Source organism: Fringilla coelebs (genome assembly GCF_963513975.1).
Source record: "Fringilla coelebs genome assembly, chromosome: 2".
NCBI lineage: Eukaryota > Metazoa > Chordata > Aves > Passeriformes > Fringillidae > Fringilla > Fringilla coelebs.
The window spans coordinates 84,403,230-84,422,859 of NC_140029.1; the positions used below are offsets into that span (position 1 = coordinate 84,403,230).

General features: G+C 41.5%; 1 protein-coding gene across 2 annotated transcripts; it reads right to left on the reverse strand.

Moving 5' to 3' along the window:
- Positions 1-3,908: 3,908 nt before the first annotated feature.
- HIKESHI (heat shock protein nuclear import factor hikeshi) lies at positions 3,909-14,257 on the reverse strand. 2 transcript variants are annotated; one of them, XM_084201213.1, is made up of 5 exons: positions 13,657-13,738; positions 13,164-13,401; positions 9,317-9,468; positions 6,680-6,798; positions 3,909-4,896 (listed from the first exon to the last, which is right to left on the reverse strand). In XM_084201213.1, exons 2-5 carry the CDS (start codon positions 13,312-13,314, stop codon positions 4,842-4,844), a joined length of 477 nt encoding a protein of 158 aa, XP_084057339.1. In that variant the 5' UTR covers positions 13,315-13,401; positions 13,657-13,738; the 3' UTR covers positions 3,909-4,841. The 2 variants fall into 2 exon arrangements, with proteins under 2 accessions (XP_084057339.1, XP_084057340.1); XM_084201214.1 differs by lacking the exon at positions 13,657-13,738 and adding an exon at positions 14,136-14,257 and having other exon boundaries at positions 3,911-4,896.
- Positions 14,258-19,630: the final 5,373 nt, after the last annotated feature.

The window sequence follows — 19,630 nt, forward strand, 5'->3', positions numbered from 1 at the left end:
TGTTGTTCTGGGACATAGGTGGTACATTCTGACAAATGAGCTGCTCTGTTTGAGAGGAAGGAAAGGAAGGGTGGTGCTTGACTGGAAAGAGGCCTAACGAAGTGAGAGTCAGCTTTAACTTCTGTTTTAACTCATTAATGTGCTGAAGAGTGTTCTCTTAAAATGCAGACAAATGTTCCAGGAGCTTTGCCCTGAGAAACCTGTATGGAGCTGAAATTGGATGAACAGTGTTAATGAAGGGAAGAACTTGTGTAAGTAAAGCTGTAACAAGCCAAGGGGAGAAAAAAATTCTGCTTTGCAACAGTCAGCCCCATCTGCATGTAGAATTAATAATATTTTGAAAATACACAACAGGGGGGAAAGTCTTTGTCAACAAGCTGACTGATAAAGCTCAAGTGAATATAAAACTTATGTATTTATTTCATTAGGGTGTTTTCTTCCTACAGTTGCCTAGTTCTAGACTTAAAAAAGGAGAAAGATTAAAATTATTGTGTGTCTTCTGGAAGATACAGAGCTATTAGAGTTCTAATCATTGCAGAAGAATTTAAAGAAGACTTTAATAATTCCCAAAACTCTTTAACCTTTTAATATATACTTTTGTGAAACATACCTTAAGAGCTCCAGTGCCTAAATTTTTCAACAATAGAAGTGTGGTTTAACCCTAGTATTGGAGAAAACTACCAAAAATAGCCTGAAAGAACTTGTGTTTTTTTCCATTGTCTTCAGGCCACCTTTAGGTCTGTTCTTTGGCAAATTCTGTAATTGACTCATTCTGTTCCCCATCTCAAGACAGGTGAGGGAGACGTAAAGTCAGGCTGATGAGTAACTGCAGTACAGTCAAAAACTCTTTCAGAGGCTGCAAGTGTTGTTTTAGAGGTCTGTTCTTTATGAACTCTGCATGAAGAACATACTAAAATTTGAAGGTTGCTGATTTCCTCAGTTACAGCACACTGAATATCTCCCTGAAGAGGTAAAAAAAAAAAAAGCTGAAGAGTAGAGGTACCTGGCAGCCCATCTTATTCTACTAACTTTCAGAAACTTAGAAATGGCATAAATGGTAGGCTTGGACTACAGTTCTAACTTTGAGGCAGAGACTTTGCCCAGAGACAGCAAGAAGGTTTTCACCACAGCTGGAAGTAGAAATAGAAAACAGGTTCCTGATTGTTAAATGAGTGGTTCACTTAAAAGGTCTCTCTTCTCAGAGTATGGTCCTGTTTCCTGGGGTGATGCTCCATCTGGTGGTGAATGAATAAAGAATGTTACCACAATGCAGTTTTAAATCAGGTTCTTCTTGAGGCTTTTAATGTTAAGCCAAAAAAAAAATTTATGCAAATATGGATCGAATTTGCCCTTCCTAGTATCAGTAGGAGTGCTTGTTTTCTCTGGTGCGTTTCATGCTTACGTTTCACCACTGATTGTACTGGGGAGCTCTGGTTCCGTGGCTAGAAGTCGAGGAATTAACTTCCTCTGCAAGTGCTACAGACACAGTTAGGTTCACCTGAGAATGCTTCGCTGTCACCATGAGCTCTGTCAGAAAAATATTTACAATGAACAAGTGAAGCAACTTTTAGAAAACAAATAAATCCTGGGCATAATTAGAATTTTGACTCCTTGCTATGAATTTTGCATTTGTTTCTGTATAAGCCAGCAGCAATATATGCTCTTTGTTGCTTCCTGTATTTTTAAATTTTTCTCTGGGCATGGTGGTAAGGTGAGGGCAGATGTAGAAACAGGTATGGTCCTTGTGACAAGAATCCCCACTCTAACTAACAATTCCTGTTCTCTTGGAAAGGAAAATAATTGGGAAAATGTCCCAAAATAGAGGGAAATGCATCTACCCCTATGGTGGTTATGAGTTTGGCATGGAAGGGTATGTTTAGCTTCAAAGCCTCACGATCAGTAGACAGTATTTTTTTTTTACAAGTTTTCTTTAAAACTGGAACTCCCTAGTATCTAGAAACTGGGAATGGGAAAATTACTCTAAATGTAGGAGGATCGTTACAAAATAATTTGTATTACATTGAGGTCGTTGCTATTAGAGGCATTATACCTCTGGCTATACCTGGGGAAAGGAATTTTAGTATTTTGTGTGTAGAGAAAAAAAAAGTGTGTGTATATATATATACATATGTATAAAATATGTTAAAGGCAAAATAGATGAGTGTATGTATCTTTGTTTCTCCACAGATTTTTTCCTATAATCCTGTTCTTCTATTTTAGAACCACAATGTTGAGATAAGAAGTATTGTTGGGAGACAGGTTAGAAGACTCTGGAGTTTCTTAAATTAAATTTCCTTAGACAAACTGAATGCCTGTTTCCTCAAGCATCCTAACTAGTGATCCTATGATAGGATCTCACAGAGCTAGTGAAACTCACCCACCATAATCCTATGCTTCAAAGCTGAGAAAGAAAAAACACTTATGCTTCAGAAGCACAGTCTGGCCATCCACACAACCTGTAGAAATGAATCAATTCTTACTTGCACAACAGTTGTGAAAGGCAAAATACTGATACTGAAGAGGATAGACTGTTCTCTCTGAGTTTTTGATCTGTAAGCTCAGTCACAGCAGGAAAGAAAAGTAATTTACAATGATGCTCTCAAGCCTGTGCTACATTCAGTGAGCTCAGAGACACCTGCCGAACCCACAGTGGCTACAGCACTGGGTGAAGTGCTTAGTCTACACTACTGAATTATTCAAACCCCATATAAATACATACTTTCATTTGTAGCCCTAATGACTGGAGCAAGGGCAAGAGCAGCCACAGCACTCCTGCTGGATTTAGTGATCCCACCCTCATGGTCTAGTTTGGCCTGTCTGGCCCAAACAACAATCCCACCAGCATCTGGAATAACCAGAATGCAGCTTTGGTCAGAACAGAAGTAGCTTGTTATAACTAGAAGAGAGAAGAGTGAGCAGCAGAGTGACAGCCCGTGCCCAAACAGGGCCCTTGGGTTTAAATACCATTAGTTCTATGAATTGCTCTTCACCAAACCATGACAGATAGTGAGAGCTGTAGAAAGGTGCAATAAGGAGTAGTGATATGAGGATTATTTCATAGAGGGCAGCTCTGGCCAGTCAGATGAGGAAGTTGTACATAATACCTTTTTCTTACAAATAAATCACTCCTTTGTTAATTAAATTGTGCTGATAGAGTGAGTGCTACATCATGTAGACATATTCCCTAACTCCTGATGTCTTGCAATGGCTTGTAAAGCGTTAACTACTACTTCCACACCAGCCAGATCCTTCCTTAGATGTGTGAGAAGCTGAGCAATGACCACTCCCAACTTCCATTTGGTCCCTCTTGTCTCATCTGATCCACTTTATCACCAGCTATGTGAGGCATCTGCCACCTGTGTGACAAAACTACCACATCCTACAGCAGAATTTGACAGGTCACACAGAATGGTCCTAATGACCCATTCTGATGAGAGAGTTCAACCTGGGCCTCTGCTAAGTTCCCTCATTGCTGCTTCTCTACAAACATTTGGCCTACAAACATGTCTTTAAGAAAATTAAGGCTTTAGTGAAGCAGGCAACCCAAATTTTTCAGGTCTTGCATCTGTGCCATGGCTTCTAGGAAATAACCCTGAGTTTTGTTCCATAAATTACCTGGGGGAGAATTACTTTTACTTTTCAAAAGCTGTTCTTACAACAGCTTTCCTGGGTTTCATCAGTCTGTTTTCCTCCTCTTCTGGGCCCCAGGTTGAGCTCATTCCTTTTATTCCTTGAGTTCCTCTGCTTTTATGCAAGGGAAGAGTCCATTTTAAGCTGAGGCAGAAATGACATAGGGTGTCATTGAGCATGTTCGAAGGACTGAGTTTCCGTTCTCAGGACAAGTGAACCTAAGGCTGACTTGATAAAGGACTCCTTAAAGGCTTTGTTCCCCAGTCAGTGAAACCAGTAAAAACTTTTATTTTCATGCCAGTAGTTTGAAAACAAGTCTTAGTCCTTGGTTACAGAAAGTAACTTACAAAAGCAAGATCTATTGCTCAAAGTAGTATTTCTGATCAAGCTAATCTAGTGAACAGAAGGGCCACCTGGAGCTCACCTATTGCACTGGTCATGAGAACCACTTAGACCACCCCAAAATCCTGTGGATTTATGAACAAATGTGACAGCCTTTGGTGCCGGTAACCTAGACAGCATTATCAGACACCCCACATCTGTTTCTAAGAGGAACAAGATTTTACTCTCTTATTACTGGGAATAATTCTTCTAGCACAGCCAAAGTTGCCAAAGATTCCTCTTCATTACATTTTTATACAGGAAAAGTTAAAGATAGGTACTCCAAGATTAAGCTCAATAGTGTCTTACTGACAAAGAAGGAAATACTGCTGTACCATTTATATGAGCTGGGGACATGAATATTGGTTGTCCACAAAGTGGAACAATTTACAGTGCAAGTACCAGCAGGAAAACCATCAGCATATTCACAGTTGCTTGATTACCCTTCAAATGAGATAAAGAAGGGAAAATCTGCATTCAGTTTTGTACAACACCCCAAAGTACCACACAAGTATGACACAGTGCTGCCATTTTTCATCTTGTAATTTTTTCCACTTTAAATGCAGTTTCAAAGTATTTCTACATGGAACACTGATTTCTTGTTGCAGCCAAGCACTTCAATTAAATAAACCAACATGCAGACTAGTAATTTTCATTGATTTTAATTTTAAATACTGTTCAAGAGTAATATAAAAGTTACTAGCTTGTCTATTTAGACTAATCGTTGTTTGGGTTTTTCCCCTCCTCCCCCCTGAAAATCTTCAGTAAAGTTACTTGATGCATCTTTCAGGTAACACTTTAGAAAGAACTCCAAATGACAGAATTTAAGCTTATGTTTTCCAGAAGAGAGGGTTCTGTGTCAGACGTCTCTGGAAGTTTTCATACCTAGAAAAATAAAAAAAAAAAACAAAACAAAAAATAACAGCTCTTGCATATAAAATTGTGTTTTTAAAAAAGGGCACAAATAATTTAGTCTATGCAGAGAACATGATAAATTACATGTACTTCACGCCAGGAAATTAGTAATCACAAGTCCATTTACATATCTAGAATATTTGCAGTTAGACTTGTGTATTTCTCCAAGATGATTTTCATTAAAGCAGTATCCCAGAGGAGACTCATTCAACCTTAGTAAAATTGTAAGTCAATTTAGACTGGCCATAAGGAAAATTTTATTCACTGAAGGGGTTGTCAAGCACTGGAAGTGGTGGAGCCACCCTCCTTGGTGGTGTTTAAAAGACTTGTGGGCATGTTTTATTGGCCCTGCGTTTGTGGTGCACTTGGCAGCAGGAGGGGAATGGTTGGACTCCATCTTAAAGGTCTGTTCCAACCTAAACAAGTCCATGAATTGTAAGTGACTGTTTTATGCATAGCATTTTTGGGCTAGGAAATCATGAATGAATGTATGAATCTGAGGCTGGATGTTAATGTTTTAGCAAAATCAAACAGGGAAATGTAATTCTCTAATATATAAAGCAAACATGTATGCACACATGCTGTCCTAATTTCACTTTCCATACTCACAAAACCAAGCAAACCATAAACAAAACAGCATCGGAATTCACTGTTGGCACAGAGTGAAGAAACAGACAAAATACACAATTTCTGTGCCTTTCTACAAGAAAAAAAAAACAGAGAAGCCTATAGGCTTTGAGCCACAAAAGTTAAGACCCCCCTTTTAATCCTCACAAACCCAAAACATAAGGAATCAAAAGGTACTGCCAATGAAACAAAGGAAACCACAAAATGTTCTCCTATAACTCATAGTTCATAGCCCAGCTTAAGTGAGAAAAGACTGAAGAGTTTTAAGCTAATTCACCCTCACCCAGGCACTGACCAGTCACATCAGAGACCCTAACCACATACAGTTCATGGAGTTTGTAGTTACCTTCTAAACACAAGGCTTCTGCATTAAATTAAACTCCCAAACAATACATATGGCTCTCATCAACTGCTTGCATATTAATGAGATCTTACTAATGATAAAACTGTATTCAGATAGTCTCAAACACTGATTTAAAAAGGGCTTAGGTTAATACTGCAGAGGCTAAATAAATAAGGCCAAACTGATAGGAAAGACATTTTCAGATAACCTAAAGGATTGCCTGCAGTTCACAATTTATCTCCAGACTTCACAGGCTATCCCCAGACAGTTATTAAACCAGTCCCTGGAAAACAACTCCAAGAGGGACTTGCGTATTTACACTCAAGGATCTTGGTGACAGAACCAGGTCAACCAGTAACATGATTTCATCACCTCTTACATATTCTTAATTAAGGCAACTATGCTGGAACTGTGTCTAGGAAGAGACCAAATAAAACAAATAAGCATAAATTGACAAGTATCAGTGTGCTCTGTCTTCCCACAACTCCAGAGCATTTGCATTATCTGTAACAGCGCAAATGCACATATGCCAAAGGCAACCTTTTAGAACAAAGAAAGTTTCATTGGTTGCATAGCACTTTTCTAACAACAACAAAAAAAAAAAGCTGACAAATAAATACAAAAAGAGTGGGCGGGACTTGTCTACACTGGAAATAAACACCAACAATTTTAAATACTTCTGCATCATCTCACTGAATAGCATGACAATAGTTCAGTGCTTAGAAATGATGGTCTAATGCCTGGAAAAAAATCACATTTGTTACCAGAGATCACTGCCATTACCATTTCAGAACTACATTTGCAGGAATGAAAGCTTCAGAAGGATTTGGGGTCATCTGTGCCTGAGTGACAGCAAACGAGGAAGCAAAGTTATAGAAGTTATCCAACATCTTCTGAGTGAACTGAAAAAGAAGAGATATTTTAAGGAAGTTCTTTCTTCAATTTGAACTTTTGTGCAAAAGTTTAACAGATATACAGCTCCTACATGAAGTAATTTTAATATTGTCATCTAAAACACAGTGGGAAGGTGGATGTAGTAGGTCCAGAGACAATGATCAAAACATCCTAAGCCTCAGTCTTGCCCTCAGATCCATCTGGCATCCAGAAATCATTTTAAGAATCTCCACTTGCCCTCTGCCTGCTCAAGTTCATCCAACTGGACAAAACGCTTTGCAAAGAACATTTTCTGTTTGAGACAAAGAAGTGATGCAGTGACAAAAGCTGTCCCTCTCCTCCAAACTGAATAATCAGAAGAACTCCAGACTGGGCCAAAGCTGCCATTCCAGCTTCCAGAAAAACACTTGTTAAATGATTGGAAAAGTCTGCAATCTATTTACATCTCATCAGACTCCAGGGACAGGGCAATTTCCTTTAGCATTCCCCACAGAAGGAAGGCTGTCCTGGCATCTTTTACTGCAAGATCTTGTGGGGAAAACACCTAAAGGATGCACAGGGCACTCCTAAACTGTAGGAGTAAGAAAATAAAAAGAGTGAAAGAGAGTCCAAGAAATAGCAGGCTCTGTGTGCGGATGATGAGGCTGTAGAACATTCCCAGCCAGCCTACAAATATACAAGTCTACAGTACCTCCTTATTTCCTCTATTGTTTTGTGGGTTTTTTAATTAAAAAAAAAAAAAAAAAGAAAGTTATAACTTGTTTTGATGGGAGAACAAGGAATTTTCATATAGAAAATTTCATGGGCAGTGAAATGATACAGGAAAACAGAGCCTGAGTTTATAAATGCACAATCTTGTGCTCTCCTCTGACAAAAGGAGCAGAAGAAATCATATGCCAGAACCCTTACCCTCAGTCTCACCCCACTCACATGCAGAACTCTATGGTTTTGTCCTACTTCTTTTTTATATACGTTTATACTCTTAAAAAAGACATAATCATAAATCTTCATAAAACTTACTAAAAATGTAATAGGAGATCAACTCCATAACTTAAGGTAGCAACAGATGATTTTGCCATTAAAGAAATACTTTTATTGCTATAATGTAGCAGTTCCAAAGAGCTGATGTCAAATATTAAATGAAAGCTATTCATTATTCACATATATGCTCCCAGTCATATATGCCCTTCCTCTGCCATCTACTCCCTCAAAGGTTTCCTTCCAGTTTGACCTCACACATTTTCTCTGTAGGAGTAAGTAGTACTTCACCCTTTGGGTCAACTGCATTCCTTGAAGGCAATTACAATTTCAGTTAAGATGCTCAGAGATGCTGCTCTTTTTCAACAGAAAAATTCATTTTTCTGAAAATGAACATTTGTAAAAATATGCAATCATGAGGTGTTTTCTTTTTTTCTTTAAATACTACTGCCAGAAAAAATCCATGAGACACCTTGCAAATGACCTGATGTGGCACTTTATTCCTCCTAACTTAACTACTGCTATAATAAAAATTTGTGGAATCGGAAATATTATTTAGGTGTCCTTAGCCCCTAACAACCCCAGAAAATTTTATTTGTGCTATACAAAAATAACTGTTGTTCAACTCCTAGTTATGGTAACTTTCTGCAAGAAACATTACCTATTTGGAGCTACAATGTGTATGAACTGCCAAAGAACATCAGCTACAGTACCAGGATTACTGTACAATTACCAGTCTCCCTCAGCAAGCGCCTGGAAGGAAAGTGGCAGGTAAAAAGGGCCTGAAGAAAAGCCTCACCAACTGCTGAAATGTTAGAAGAAAATGCCAGAGCCATCAGTGTTAGTGTCAAGACCCACTATGCAGGTCTAGCTTGCCTTGGACTGCTGTCAGACTGCCAACTAACTGCCAGAGCTGGCTGAGGATTTCCAGAGGTTCAAACTAATGGGCCAGGCTGGGTTAAAAAATGGCACATTGTAGCCCAAGGCCTGATCCACAGAGAAGGCACTGGGGAAAAACAAATAAAAATCTTTCTGTGGGAAAGGGCTTAATTCTGTAGTTCTGCAGAGCAACATCAGAAAGATTTCTCCAGGGAAAGTGGTACACCTGAATATCTCTCTGCATCCATGCCCATATTTGCCTTAACTTGTGAGTAATTTCTGACCATCCCTGCAAATCTATGTACTGAAGTTTCAGCACCTACAAATCACCAAAGATCCACTCTCTCTTACATGTATTTACTCATAGCTGCTCTTATAGGAAGTATGATAAATAATTTTACAGTAGAGTAACACTGACACAAATTAATCTCTTGGCCTCATGTCACTGAGGATGCAAATTCCAGTCTTTTACAGGAGACAGTTTTTCAGGTTAAGAATTTCATAGTATCAAAGCATTTAATCAAATGATTTGACAATTATTAGGTTGCCTACAGTCCTACTGCCACCCCCCGCAGCATCCCCTACCCACTGCCCAATTAGTGCTTCAGAGGTTCAATTCTTGAGACTTCCATAGAAAGAGAATTTCTGAAAACGGAAAGTCCAGGCTACCTCTGTGAATGAATCTACTGATGACACAGCAGCACTTGCAACAGGAGTCTGCTGGGCCAGGTTCTCCAGCAGTTCCACTGAGATTCCAATCTGAGCCACTGTTGGTGTCTGTGGGAGGTTCATGGCACCAAAGGGATGTTGACTTCCCTTCCCTGAAAGCACCACCAACAGCACACGTTAGGTCTGGCACACACGTCGAGGCTGTGTAACTTCAACCACCGTGTTTCTCCTGTAGAAGGCATGCCCCAGCTCCCACCAGAGGGATCTCCCTATCCCAGGAAATGCAGAAAAACCACAGTCCAAGCACAGGCAAAAGTACACACAAGCACAACAGATAGAACAGTGTGATTGGTACATTTAAAAAGCACAACAGATCATTAGGAAATTTCTAAAAACCATAAAAACCTTACTTTATAGCTCCCTATGAAGTAAATGGATTCAAGAGGGAACATGATCAGTGAGTGAAAAACAGCAGAACCTTTCTCTACAGGAACCAAGCTTTTAATTCACATTTGGGCAATTGCAAATAAACAGGAAATATGCAAGACTGCTGCAGTTGTTAGATTCACTCATGAAAGCCACATTCTAGTGAACCTGCTCTGAAAAAGTAGAGAGCACTGGTTTATGATCCCTCTGACTCAGAGAGGGCTGGGCAGCCCCAGGTCTCATCTGAACTGCTAAAACCCACCAAAAGCAGCAAAGGTCAAAGAAATAGTCATGGAACAGAAAGGCCTCTGACTTAGCAAGTGCCACCAAGAAAACAAGGAACCGTCCCCAAACTGCATGCCACAAACACAGGCATCATCCCAGCCCTCTGCCCTCACTTCTGACCTTTCTCAACCTATACTTTCAGTCCCAGCTTCAGCCAAAGTCTCTGCAAAGAAGGACAGACACTCAGAGTCACTTAAATCATGTACTCTTCTGTCAGCATCTCTAAAGAAAAATGCAAGAAAAGGCCTGTGGGACCAGAGTGCTATCAGTAAACAAACACTAATACTGCACCTGTGTTTGTGGGAACACAATAGTCAAGTACCCTCTTAACACAGAGGCAATGTTTCTGCACCACTCTCTGGCCTCTTAGTAGCAGGAGAAAGCAAAGCTTTCAAGAGATGTCCTGCAGACCAGTCAGCACTATCTTGAGCTTCAAGAAAGGCTAATGGAGATCAAAAGCACCATCTCACTTAGTCAAAAACTCAGCCAGCAAAATCAGTTTGACAAGTTGAACTGAGATCAGGACTGAAGACCTCAGGAACTCGACCATTCTTCTGCAGAGACACAAGGCACAAAGAAGCAAAGAGCCAGCCCATACAGAAAGTACACTCACAAACTCAGCACCCTTTTCAACTGAAGTGCTACTTCTTAGTCCAGATCCTACAGCTGCAATATAGCGCTACCTTATGAGTAAAGCACTCCTATTAAAATGTTACTGTAACACAAAGTAAGTAAGAAGAGAGTTCATTTCCTGAAATGATATTTAGAACCTCTTCTGAGAAACGCCATTTTATTGCTGTATGACCTCACATTTGCTGTTGATAGATGCTTGCTTGATACAAGCTATCAGAAACCAAGACTCAAGTTCATTCTTAAAAAATCCCAACAGCAGAGCTGTACAGCAAGAGCTGGTACAAGTTCTGCATCTTGTAACATTTTCACCTGAGAAACTGACATTTCAATAAAAATGTAACATCTTCATCAACAGGCTCTGTTACAAAGTATGATTACTTTAGACAGTCAACAATACCTACAATAAAACACATCCATTCCATTCACTTTCCAAGAACTCCCACAGAACCACGGCCTTGGAAAAAGAACCACGGTCTGCCTAAAAGTGTGAAACAAAAGTATCCATTGCCATCCTTCCACCAGGAGACATACACTCCATGTTTTCCATGCCTGGCTCTTGCAATTAGCATTCCAAACCTTACAAATGCAGAGAATGTTAATCAGTACAGAAATACAAGCTCAGTTTTTTGTATTCAGACCCTACACTCTCCAACACATTACATCACTGCAGAGCAACTGCTATCAGAAAAGTATTTTTGCACCATTTCTTTCCCTTCATTGAACCCTTAATTCAATGATTGAGCCCTCATTACCTTTCAGCCCAACCACAATGAAACCTTTACCCATATGTAGGCCTCAAATGCAGACATCATATTAGAGCATAAACAGCCTCACAGCAGAGAAGTCTGTCATGGTAAAGGCTCTGCTCTCTTACCCTACTTGTGAACCTACTCCCAAGTAAGGGTGCAAAATACAAGTCCAAAGTTTGTTTTCTATTTCTACCACACCTTCAGGCACAACTGAAAACATAAAAACCTTTGAATTCCAAGGCAGGGAGCATTTTTAAGCCCTTCTTTATGCGTAAATGAAACTCTGCTACAACCACTGCTTCCCAGGGAGCTGACAGGGATGCATCTTTGGTCCTCTCAACCAGGTATTAAACCCAAAATGCAGAATTCAAGCATCGGCAATGTCTCGCAATGATTCCAGCTCTCTGTTACGTAGTCTTCTCCACCTTAAAATTGTTTATGACCATGGAAACTTAGATTGTGTAGCTTAGACTGAGTCCACAGTCAGAGCTAAGCTGCAGACAATGGGAATGGCAGAGCTCTCTGCTGCTCAAATCAAGCACAGCAGTGCAGTGCCTCAAGGCACTGCAAATGTGTTCAACTATGTCACTGAGTTCTTCCTTGAGAGCAGTGCTTACCAGGAAATGATGGCTAATCATGCAAAAAGCATCTGAAAATGCATTTTCCTCCAAAGCTGTCCAAGAGCACACACCAGTGAGTCTTTCAAGCATGAGAAATATACACCAAAAACACTGGTGATATGCTTTACTGTTGGACCAACCACACAGCCTTAGGATACATAAAACCACATCCCCCCAAACCCTTCTGGAAGGTGCTCCTTCTTCTGAGGAAAGCCCAAATTTTTGAGGAATGTGTATGATCAGAATTAATTTTGCTTTGCAGCTTGAGAGCCCTTATCTCAACCATACTGCCACATGCCATTGACCCAAAAGAAAGAATGCCATGTTATGAATGAATACATTTTAGCAGAGCAACTTCAAGGCTTAATTAACGGAAATTCAAGTTAAAGACGTAGACTAAAGATCCAAGCCTACAAAAGATGTGTACTACTTTATCACTGTAACACTTTAAGCTGCTTGACTGATGTATCTCTCCCTTTCATACAACTAAGGTGTGCCATTGGAATATCTCATCATTTTTATAATGCACACAGCACACCCCTCATACTTAGGAAAACACGCACACAGAGACACACACACACACACTACTCAGTGTGCCAAAAGTACTAAAACATTTGGAAAGCTGCTTTCCAATGGGGACACCCTCTATTGGACAGTTCTATAGAGCAGCTGCCCCTGGCTGGGTAGTGCCAGCTGTCAGAAATCACTGCCAGGCTCTGCTCCCTGCAAAACCTGTCTGTGGTACAAAGAATACAACCACTTAGCAGAGGAAGCTGAAAGAAAATGCTGCTGGCATGTCTAGATAAACACCTAAAAACATGGCAGGGAAGTTACAAGATAATTTCTCCTCCATGCAGAGGACAAAAACACATCAAGTCTGCTTAGAAGAATTTCCAGATCAACACCACACACAAGAGAAGATGAGAGAGAAAATTCACAAGGAACAGTAACACACAGACAGACTTCCACAACGACGACAGGCTGCTTTAAGTACATCTGCTCAAAATGATCTGAAAACACAGAGTGTGCTGCCTTTTTAAGTAGCTTTTTGTTCAAAGTAACCTTCACACATTTATCCCTTATGCATTCAGGAACACATCTCTTGCAGCAATTGCTATGTTCTACCAGTCTTACCGGATTTGAGACCAGAAATTTTGAAGATGGCACTTGGCTTCTCATTAGTGACAAACCCCAGCAGCTGCCACACTGCCATCCCACTCTGGTCTGGGTAACAAAAATAGACAGATCCTCCCATTCCATCTGGAAATGGTATAGTTCCCAGCATGAAGACCACTACATGGTTGATGTTTTCATAGTCTGGTAAATCAAATACAAATTTGTCTTCAGCCACTTGTTGGGGCGCAGCTTGTACCTAAAGAGAACAAAACCTTTATTAGTATTAACATGTTTTTCATCTTTATCTGTCTGCGAATTTCCTTTCACAGAAATACACCTAAAGTGGTACATAACAAAAAGTGAGGAACGTACTAACCTAAAGAGCAAATAGCCAGATAAAAGTCAAACACAGCAGAAGAACAACTCCAAAAAATATTACCAGAAAGACACAACAGTCTTGTTCTACCTGCACTGAACACATATCCCACCCGGGACTACAGGATCAGAATACCTTCGCTCCCCATGTGCGTAGGAGGAAAGTAGGGTGCAGAAGAGGTTGCCAAGTCACTAAGAAGTGGCTGTTGACCACCTGGCTGGCACAACCCCAGGATCATGGAAACCTGTTCACATAGGAAATACAATAGACCTTGAGAAAGGCAGCAGAAGGATGGCTGAATGCCAGAGCAAAAGATACCCTCCTCTTTACCCGAGATGCCACATCCTTGCAGCCAAGGCACAATCTAGCCTTAAAAAGCTTCTTTTAAGCTCCCAGCTTGTCTCTGAGGAGACAACACTGCCAGGGGGATGGCAAGCGCCTCCCGGCAAGGACGCTCGACAAGGCAGCAGCCTGTGGGGACGCGGGGCAGGAGCCAGCCGAGCGCCGGGCAGGCGCGGCCCCTGCCTGGGGCCCGGGGGGCCGAGGGCCCTGCGGCAGCTCCACCCCGCCCCCGAGCGGGTTGAGGGCCCCGCCCGGGCCCGGGCAGCGCTCACCAGCCTGCCCGCCACCAGGCAGCCGAACATGGCGGCGGCCGGCGAACCCCCTCAGACGCCTCGCTACTCCCGAGCCTCCATGAGCGCCGTCCCCGGAAAGTCAACACGCCCCCGCTCACCCCGGCACCGCCGAGTCACTTCCGCGGCGCCGCCAGCACGGACTACAACTCCCGCGGTGCAACGCGCGGCGGCGCACAGGCGGTGAGGGTGGGTCAGGGTGGAGCATCACGGGAGATGTAGTTCTTCCCCGTCACCGCTCTGCCGTGCGTGGTGGGCCTCAAGCGGCGATGCCGGCCGGCGCTGCCCCGGGCCAGCCCTGCCGCTGCCTCAGGGGCTGTGGGCAGGAGCGCTCCCAGCAAAAGGGCCGCGGAGTCTTTTGGCCTTGTGTTTTAGCTAGGCTGAGTTGTCATAGATCCATGATAATGGCGTCTAGGCATGGGATGAAATCGGGCAACAGAGGAAGAAAATGAACAGGGAGATGAGGAGAAGCGGTTCATCTGGTAAATCTCCATAAATTATGACAAAAGTTCCCTTCAGCTCAAGACACAAAGATTGTTTTTCAATCTGTGTTTGCAGGGCGGTTCTCTTGCAAGTTAGTGCAATGTAAGCTGTTCTGTGGGCCGAGGGAGCTCCTGCGCTTCATGGCTTGTGGTCTCCTGGCTGTCAGAGCGCTGGACACAAATGGAAACAAATCATTCCTTGCTGTGACTGGGAACAGTGGTCTGCACTTTCTATAGAAGCCATTCCTTTAAATCTTGTTCTCATGTGTCGTTTGCTGTTTACACAGGTATTTTAATTCATGCTTCAGTCTTAATCATACCCGTGTGTACAATTCTGTCACAAATCTTTATGAAACCTCTCTCGTTTTACCATGCCTGTGTGCTGCTATGGACTGTGAATCCTGTGATTCACCCATCTCTGTAGGCAATGTCAGCGTCTTTCCTGCAGCCAGGATCACATTTGGTGGACAACTCCTGTCCTCTGCCCTCCCTGACCCTGGGCTTTGCACCTGTGGCTCATGGCAGAGGTCTGTCCCTGGGGAAGCTCCCAGGGTTACTTTTGTTGCCCACTTTGTGGTAGTAAAGTTTTAGCAAAGGATTGTGCCGCTTTTCCAAATGCTAAAAACTTAAAATGAAGACCCCAGTGCCTGCTACCAGATGGAGTAACCAACCTGTCTCTTGCAGTGTGAAAATGTGAGGGAATTATGAGAGCAAGACCTATTAAAAATGCTGATGCTAACCCATGGTTATTTGTACAGGCAGGGTGCAATATGTATTTCTGCCTGGTTCACCTCTTGCATGTAGTAAGAAGCCCAGGTGTAAGAAGTATTGAGGCAATAGAGCAGAACTGCTTAGTCCCAGGCCTCATTTTGGATTTGAACCTTTGCAAGTGAGTTCTCTGCTTGGCAGGTGCTTTTCCAGCTGGCCCCAATGAACTGGAAAGAAAGAAAGTGTTTTAAAGCTTGAGATATTCCAAATTAGTGGAGGGTGGCCAAGCAGCCACTGAGACACAACAAGAAATCTGGTAATTAGGCAAGAGCTCATCTCAGATTGCCAGCTTGCTGCAAACCTCTGAGATTACACTGTGTCGAAAAGGCTCGGGGCAGCCTGATCTTAGTAGGGCTCTCATGCACTCTTGGTTAGGCATAATTTTTTTCTCCCCAATTTAAACCTAATTATTTACTATTTTTCTAAACTTGTGGAGCTTTCTGTGCAATGACAGCAGCAGAGCCATTGCTGCTCCCCCTGCCAAAAGCTAATCTCAGCCTGTTTATGAAGTTGCTCTAGAACTTACTTGTGACACAGACGTTCACTTGCACCCCTACTAAGATCCATGCCTTAATGCCATTTAGGTAAAAGAAGGTCAAAATGTGCCATACAAAGCAGGCACATTCTCTCTGTGCAGTAAGGGAAGGTATTTCCTATTCAATAGTGACAGATAGTGGCACTAGACACAGAAAAGAGTTATTTGTGGAGAACTTCTGAGGAGAAATTTCTGTTCCTGGGTGAGGCAAAGACAGGGGAAAGAGGAAGAAACCTCAGGTAAGTTGAGTCCAGATTGACACAAAACTTCACCAATATAGTGGTGGGTGGTGTGCCAGAATATGTGCTGGGATCCCAGCTGAACACACAGACCAGAAGCATCTACACATGTCTGAACATGAGGGCAGCAAGGTGTGGATGCTGGATGAGCAAGAACTGTGGAAAGGGACTTTTTTCCTGAATAAAGAGTAATTTTCTTTTACTTCTTTTCACGTTAGTCACAGTTGCAAAAGCAGCAATAGCTTGTAAAATATTCATGTGGTAGGTTGGGGGTGAGTTTTGTTCTCCTTTCCTCTTTCTCTGGATACCTTCTTCTCTTTGTTTGCCAGTGTATTTTTCTGCTGTTTGTCTAGTCTCCAAGCTATTAAGGATTTCATAAACTTATGTCATTTGCATGTTTTCCAGCCTGAGGAGTTGTAGCCTATGTAGTCATTTATTGTTCAGAAGTTGTTCCATATTTTTTGATCGTTCCTGTCACTTCTTGGTCTATTTCCCCCAGATTCCCTGCAGGAGAGCAGTCAGCCCTGCAGGCAGTTCTAGCTGTCAGCAGTCAGGAAGGCACTGGGCAGATCTGCCCACAGGTGCACGTCTCTCCCATTTTGGGAAAGTGTTGAGGCTATTTTTTGGCCATGTGAGATCAGGTGATATAGAAGAATGAATTCTTGACCTGTTCCCCTGACCAATCAATCCTGGAATGTTTCAAGAATTGTTTTCTCTGTGTAGCTGAGGAATCTTAGAGCTCATGAAATCCTTAATGGCCTTGAAAGCACAGATGAGGCTGCTGTTGGGTACCAGGAGTAGGGCTGAGGGCATTTGGGATAGTGAGAATGTATGATAAGAAGGACAGGGTTATGTAATGGTGAAGAAGGAGCTGCCTCATGGGACAGAAGAGGAACAAGGCTAAATGGAGCATGCAGGAATGTGATGTCAAGTGGTTCAAGGTCACTTCAGAAAGACATTTTAATTGTCTTTGTGCTGGGTAGTGGCCTGTATTTGTTGTGTAGCTGCTTTTGTCAGGGCTGTTGACCCATAAGTGTTAATCTTCTCCCTTTTGGAGTCAGTGAGCATTTTGCTTACAGAAATAGTGATTGGGAAAAAGTTACCAGATAAATCTACAGAGGTTGAATATTTACTTGGAGACTGGAAAAAAGAGCCAAAGCACCCAACTTAGCTGCAGACTAGTTATGCTCTTTTGAGTATGTTCAAATGACTGTATAAAGCAATCAAAATCTGGAGACAGTGAACACAGGTGCAGTTGCTGGCACTGTTTTATATTAAAAGATTTTCATTTGCATTATAATTTTCCACTATTATGACCTTTGCTTATCTTCTCAACTTTTCCAAACTTTAACCATTAGGACTAAAGTTCTTTTCAGAAAATATTTTCATTAGTTTATATTTTTGTATATGTAAAAGTTTCAGCCAGAATGTTTCTGTTGTTTCCAAGACATGGGTCAAAAATGCATTGTTTTACTCAAAGTAAAAAATTGAAATTTGGGTGACCTGTTCCTTCAGAAGCCCTAATTCCGTCATGTTGTAAGAGAAGAGACTTGCAATTTGCTGGCAGGTAGTCTTGACTCAGAAAAGGTGCTGTGAAAATAAGCTCACCTGTATCTAGATATGAAATATTTGGAGAATTCCAGTTTGTACGTGCTCAGGAGAAATTTATGTAGCACCACAAGTTCCATCCATGCTGAACAAGTCTCACTGGGGCTGCAGAATTTTGTCTGTAGCTGCCTCTAGGTTGAGAAACAAGGCAAGAAGAGAGTATTGAGCAATTCTTACCCAACCTAACAACCTGAGGAAAGTACCTAAATTAAAATTAGTTTCCTTCTGTTCTTTCGAGACAGTGGCTCCTCTAAGGCAGAAACTGTCCTCTGGAAGAGCATCTTTGTTGCCAGTGACTAGAGAAGACATCTTGGCAGTTCAGCCATTTATCTGAGGAGCCTCAGTTACATGGGAATTTAAGTGGGAGGAACCCAGTCTTTTCTTCATCTCCCAGTGCTGGTGTTTAGGTGTGGTAGGAGGTACAGGGGAGGAAAAGAGGAATAGTGAAGATGGGGGAAGACATAAGGGCAATAGGTTTCAGCAGAAGTCAGGAAGGAGGAAGAATGTAGTTTACTTTTCAGTAGTGCTGATTTTTTCAGATTTGGGAAATAGTTTTAAAACCCCCTGGGCGACTGAAAGAGTTGATGACTGGTTTGGTCACAAAAAAGTGCCTGGCATATTGACCTTGCATGACCTGTTCTTTGCTAGTGGTGGAGAGGAAATTCGTGTCTCTATTGTAAATTTTATTTCACTTACCAGCAACCTTGAGGCCTCTGTTAGTGTTAGCTGGCAGCACCTGACTATGGTTCTGTGAGAGCTTTAGCTGTGACAGAATATTTGTAAGAGTGTGGAAGATCACGTAATCTGTTCCTCAGATGACTTTTTGGGACTTGAGTTCCATGGATGTCTTACTAGTCTTTGCTGCATTTAAGGTCTTCATGGAGAGAATTATTTTGTTCGTGTCGAGCCTGAATTTACATTTTTTAAGTGAATAACACTTTATCACCAGCAGATGGTGATAAAATACCAGGGTTTGGCATTTTAAATAAACCACTCTCTGTGTCAGAAGTTGAGACTGGTTCTGGTTGTATCTCTGCTGAAAAACTGCTCTGTTCAGTTTAAACCCTAATGAGGATGAAACAGTTCATAAATATATTAATGCTATGTCATTAACTGGCAGGCAGTGAACTATACTTTCAGGATCAAAACTAGTAATGGAACAGATAAACCAAATAATCCCAAGGACCATCAGTCTCCCATATGCCACACACAGAGGGAATCCCCAAGACTTGGGGTACAAGCAAACCAAATTTTTTTAATGCCATCTGCATTTGAAATTTAAAATCAACTTCACAGCACAATAATTTTTTATGGATCACAATGTTAAGTATTTTTTTTGAAGGCATTTCTATTTGCTTATGTAAAACATCATTAGAGACCTACCCTGTTTTTTGAGTATCTCTCCAAGCGTGTCTTAACCACTTCAAATGGACAAGTCTGGCTTCTCTGAAGTTATCAGTTTAATTCTGTTTTATCTAAAGTTGATCTACCTCCTTCTTGTATGCATGAATAAAAAGAAACAAGCATACAACTACTTAAGGAAAAAGTTTCAATTGATTTGTAGCATAAGACACTTATTCTCTTGGCTTTATTGATGAATGTTAACAAAAGGTTAGCTTTCAAGGTCCATTGTCCAAGTTTAGCTTTCTAGGTCCAGCTGTGCTATCTCCATAGGTGTTTGTCTTCTGCTTAACTGTACATGTTCATCACTCCTCCTGGTAAAGTATTTTCTTTTTCAGGTTGCTTGCTAAGTGTTCCCCAAACTGTTTTTGGCATAATAATCTGGATTAGTTTAAACAGATTCAGTATTAGATCTGCTAACTGGGGATATTGTGAATGAAACAG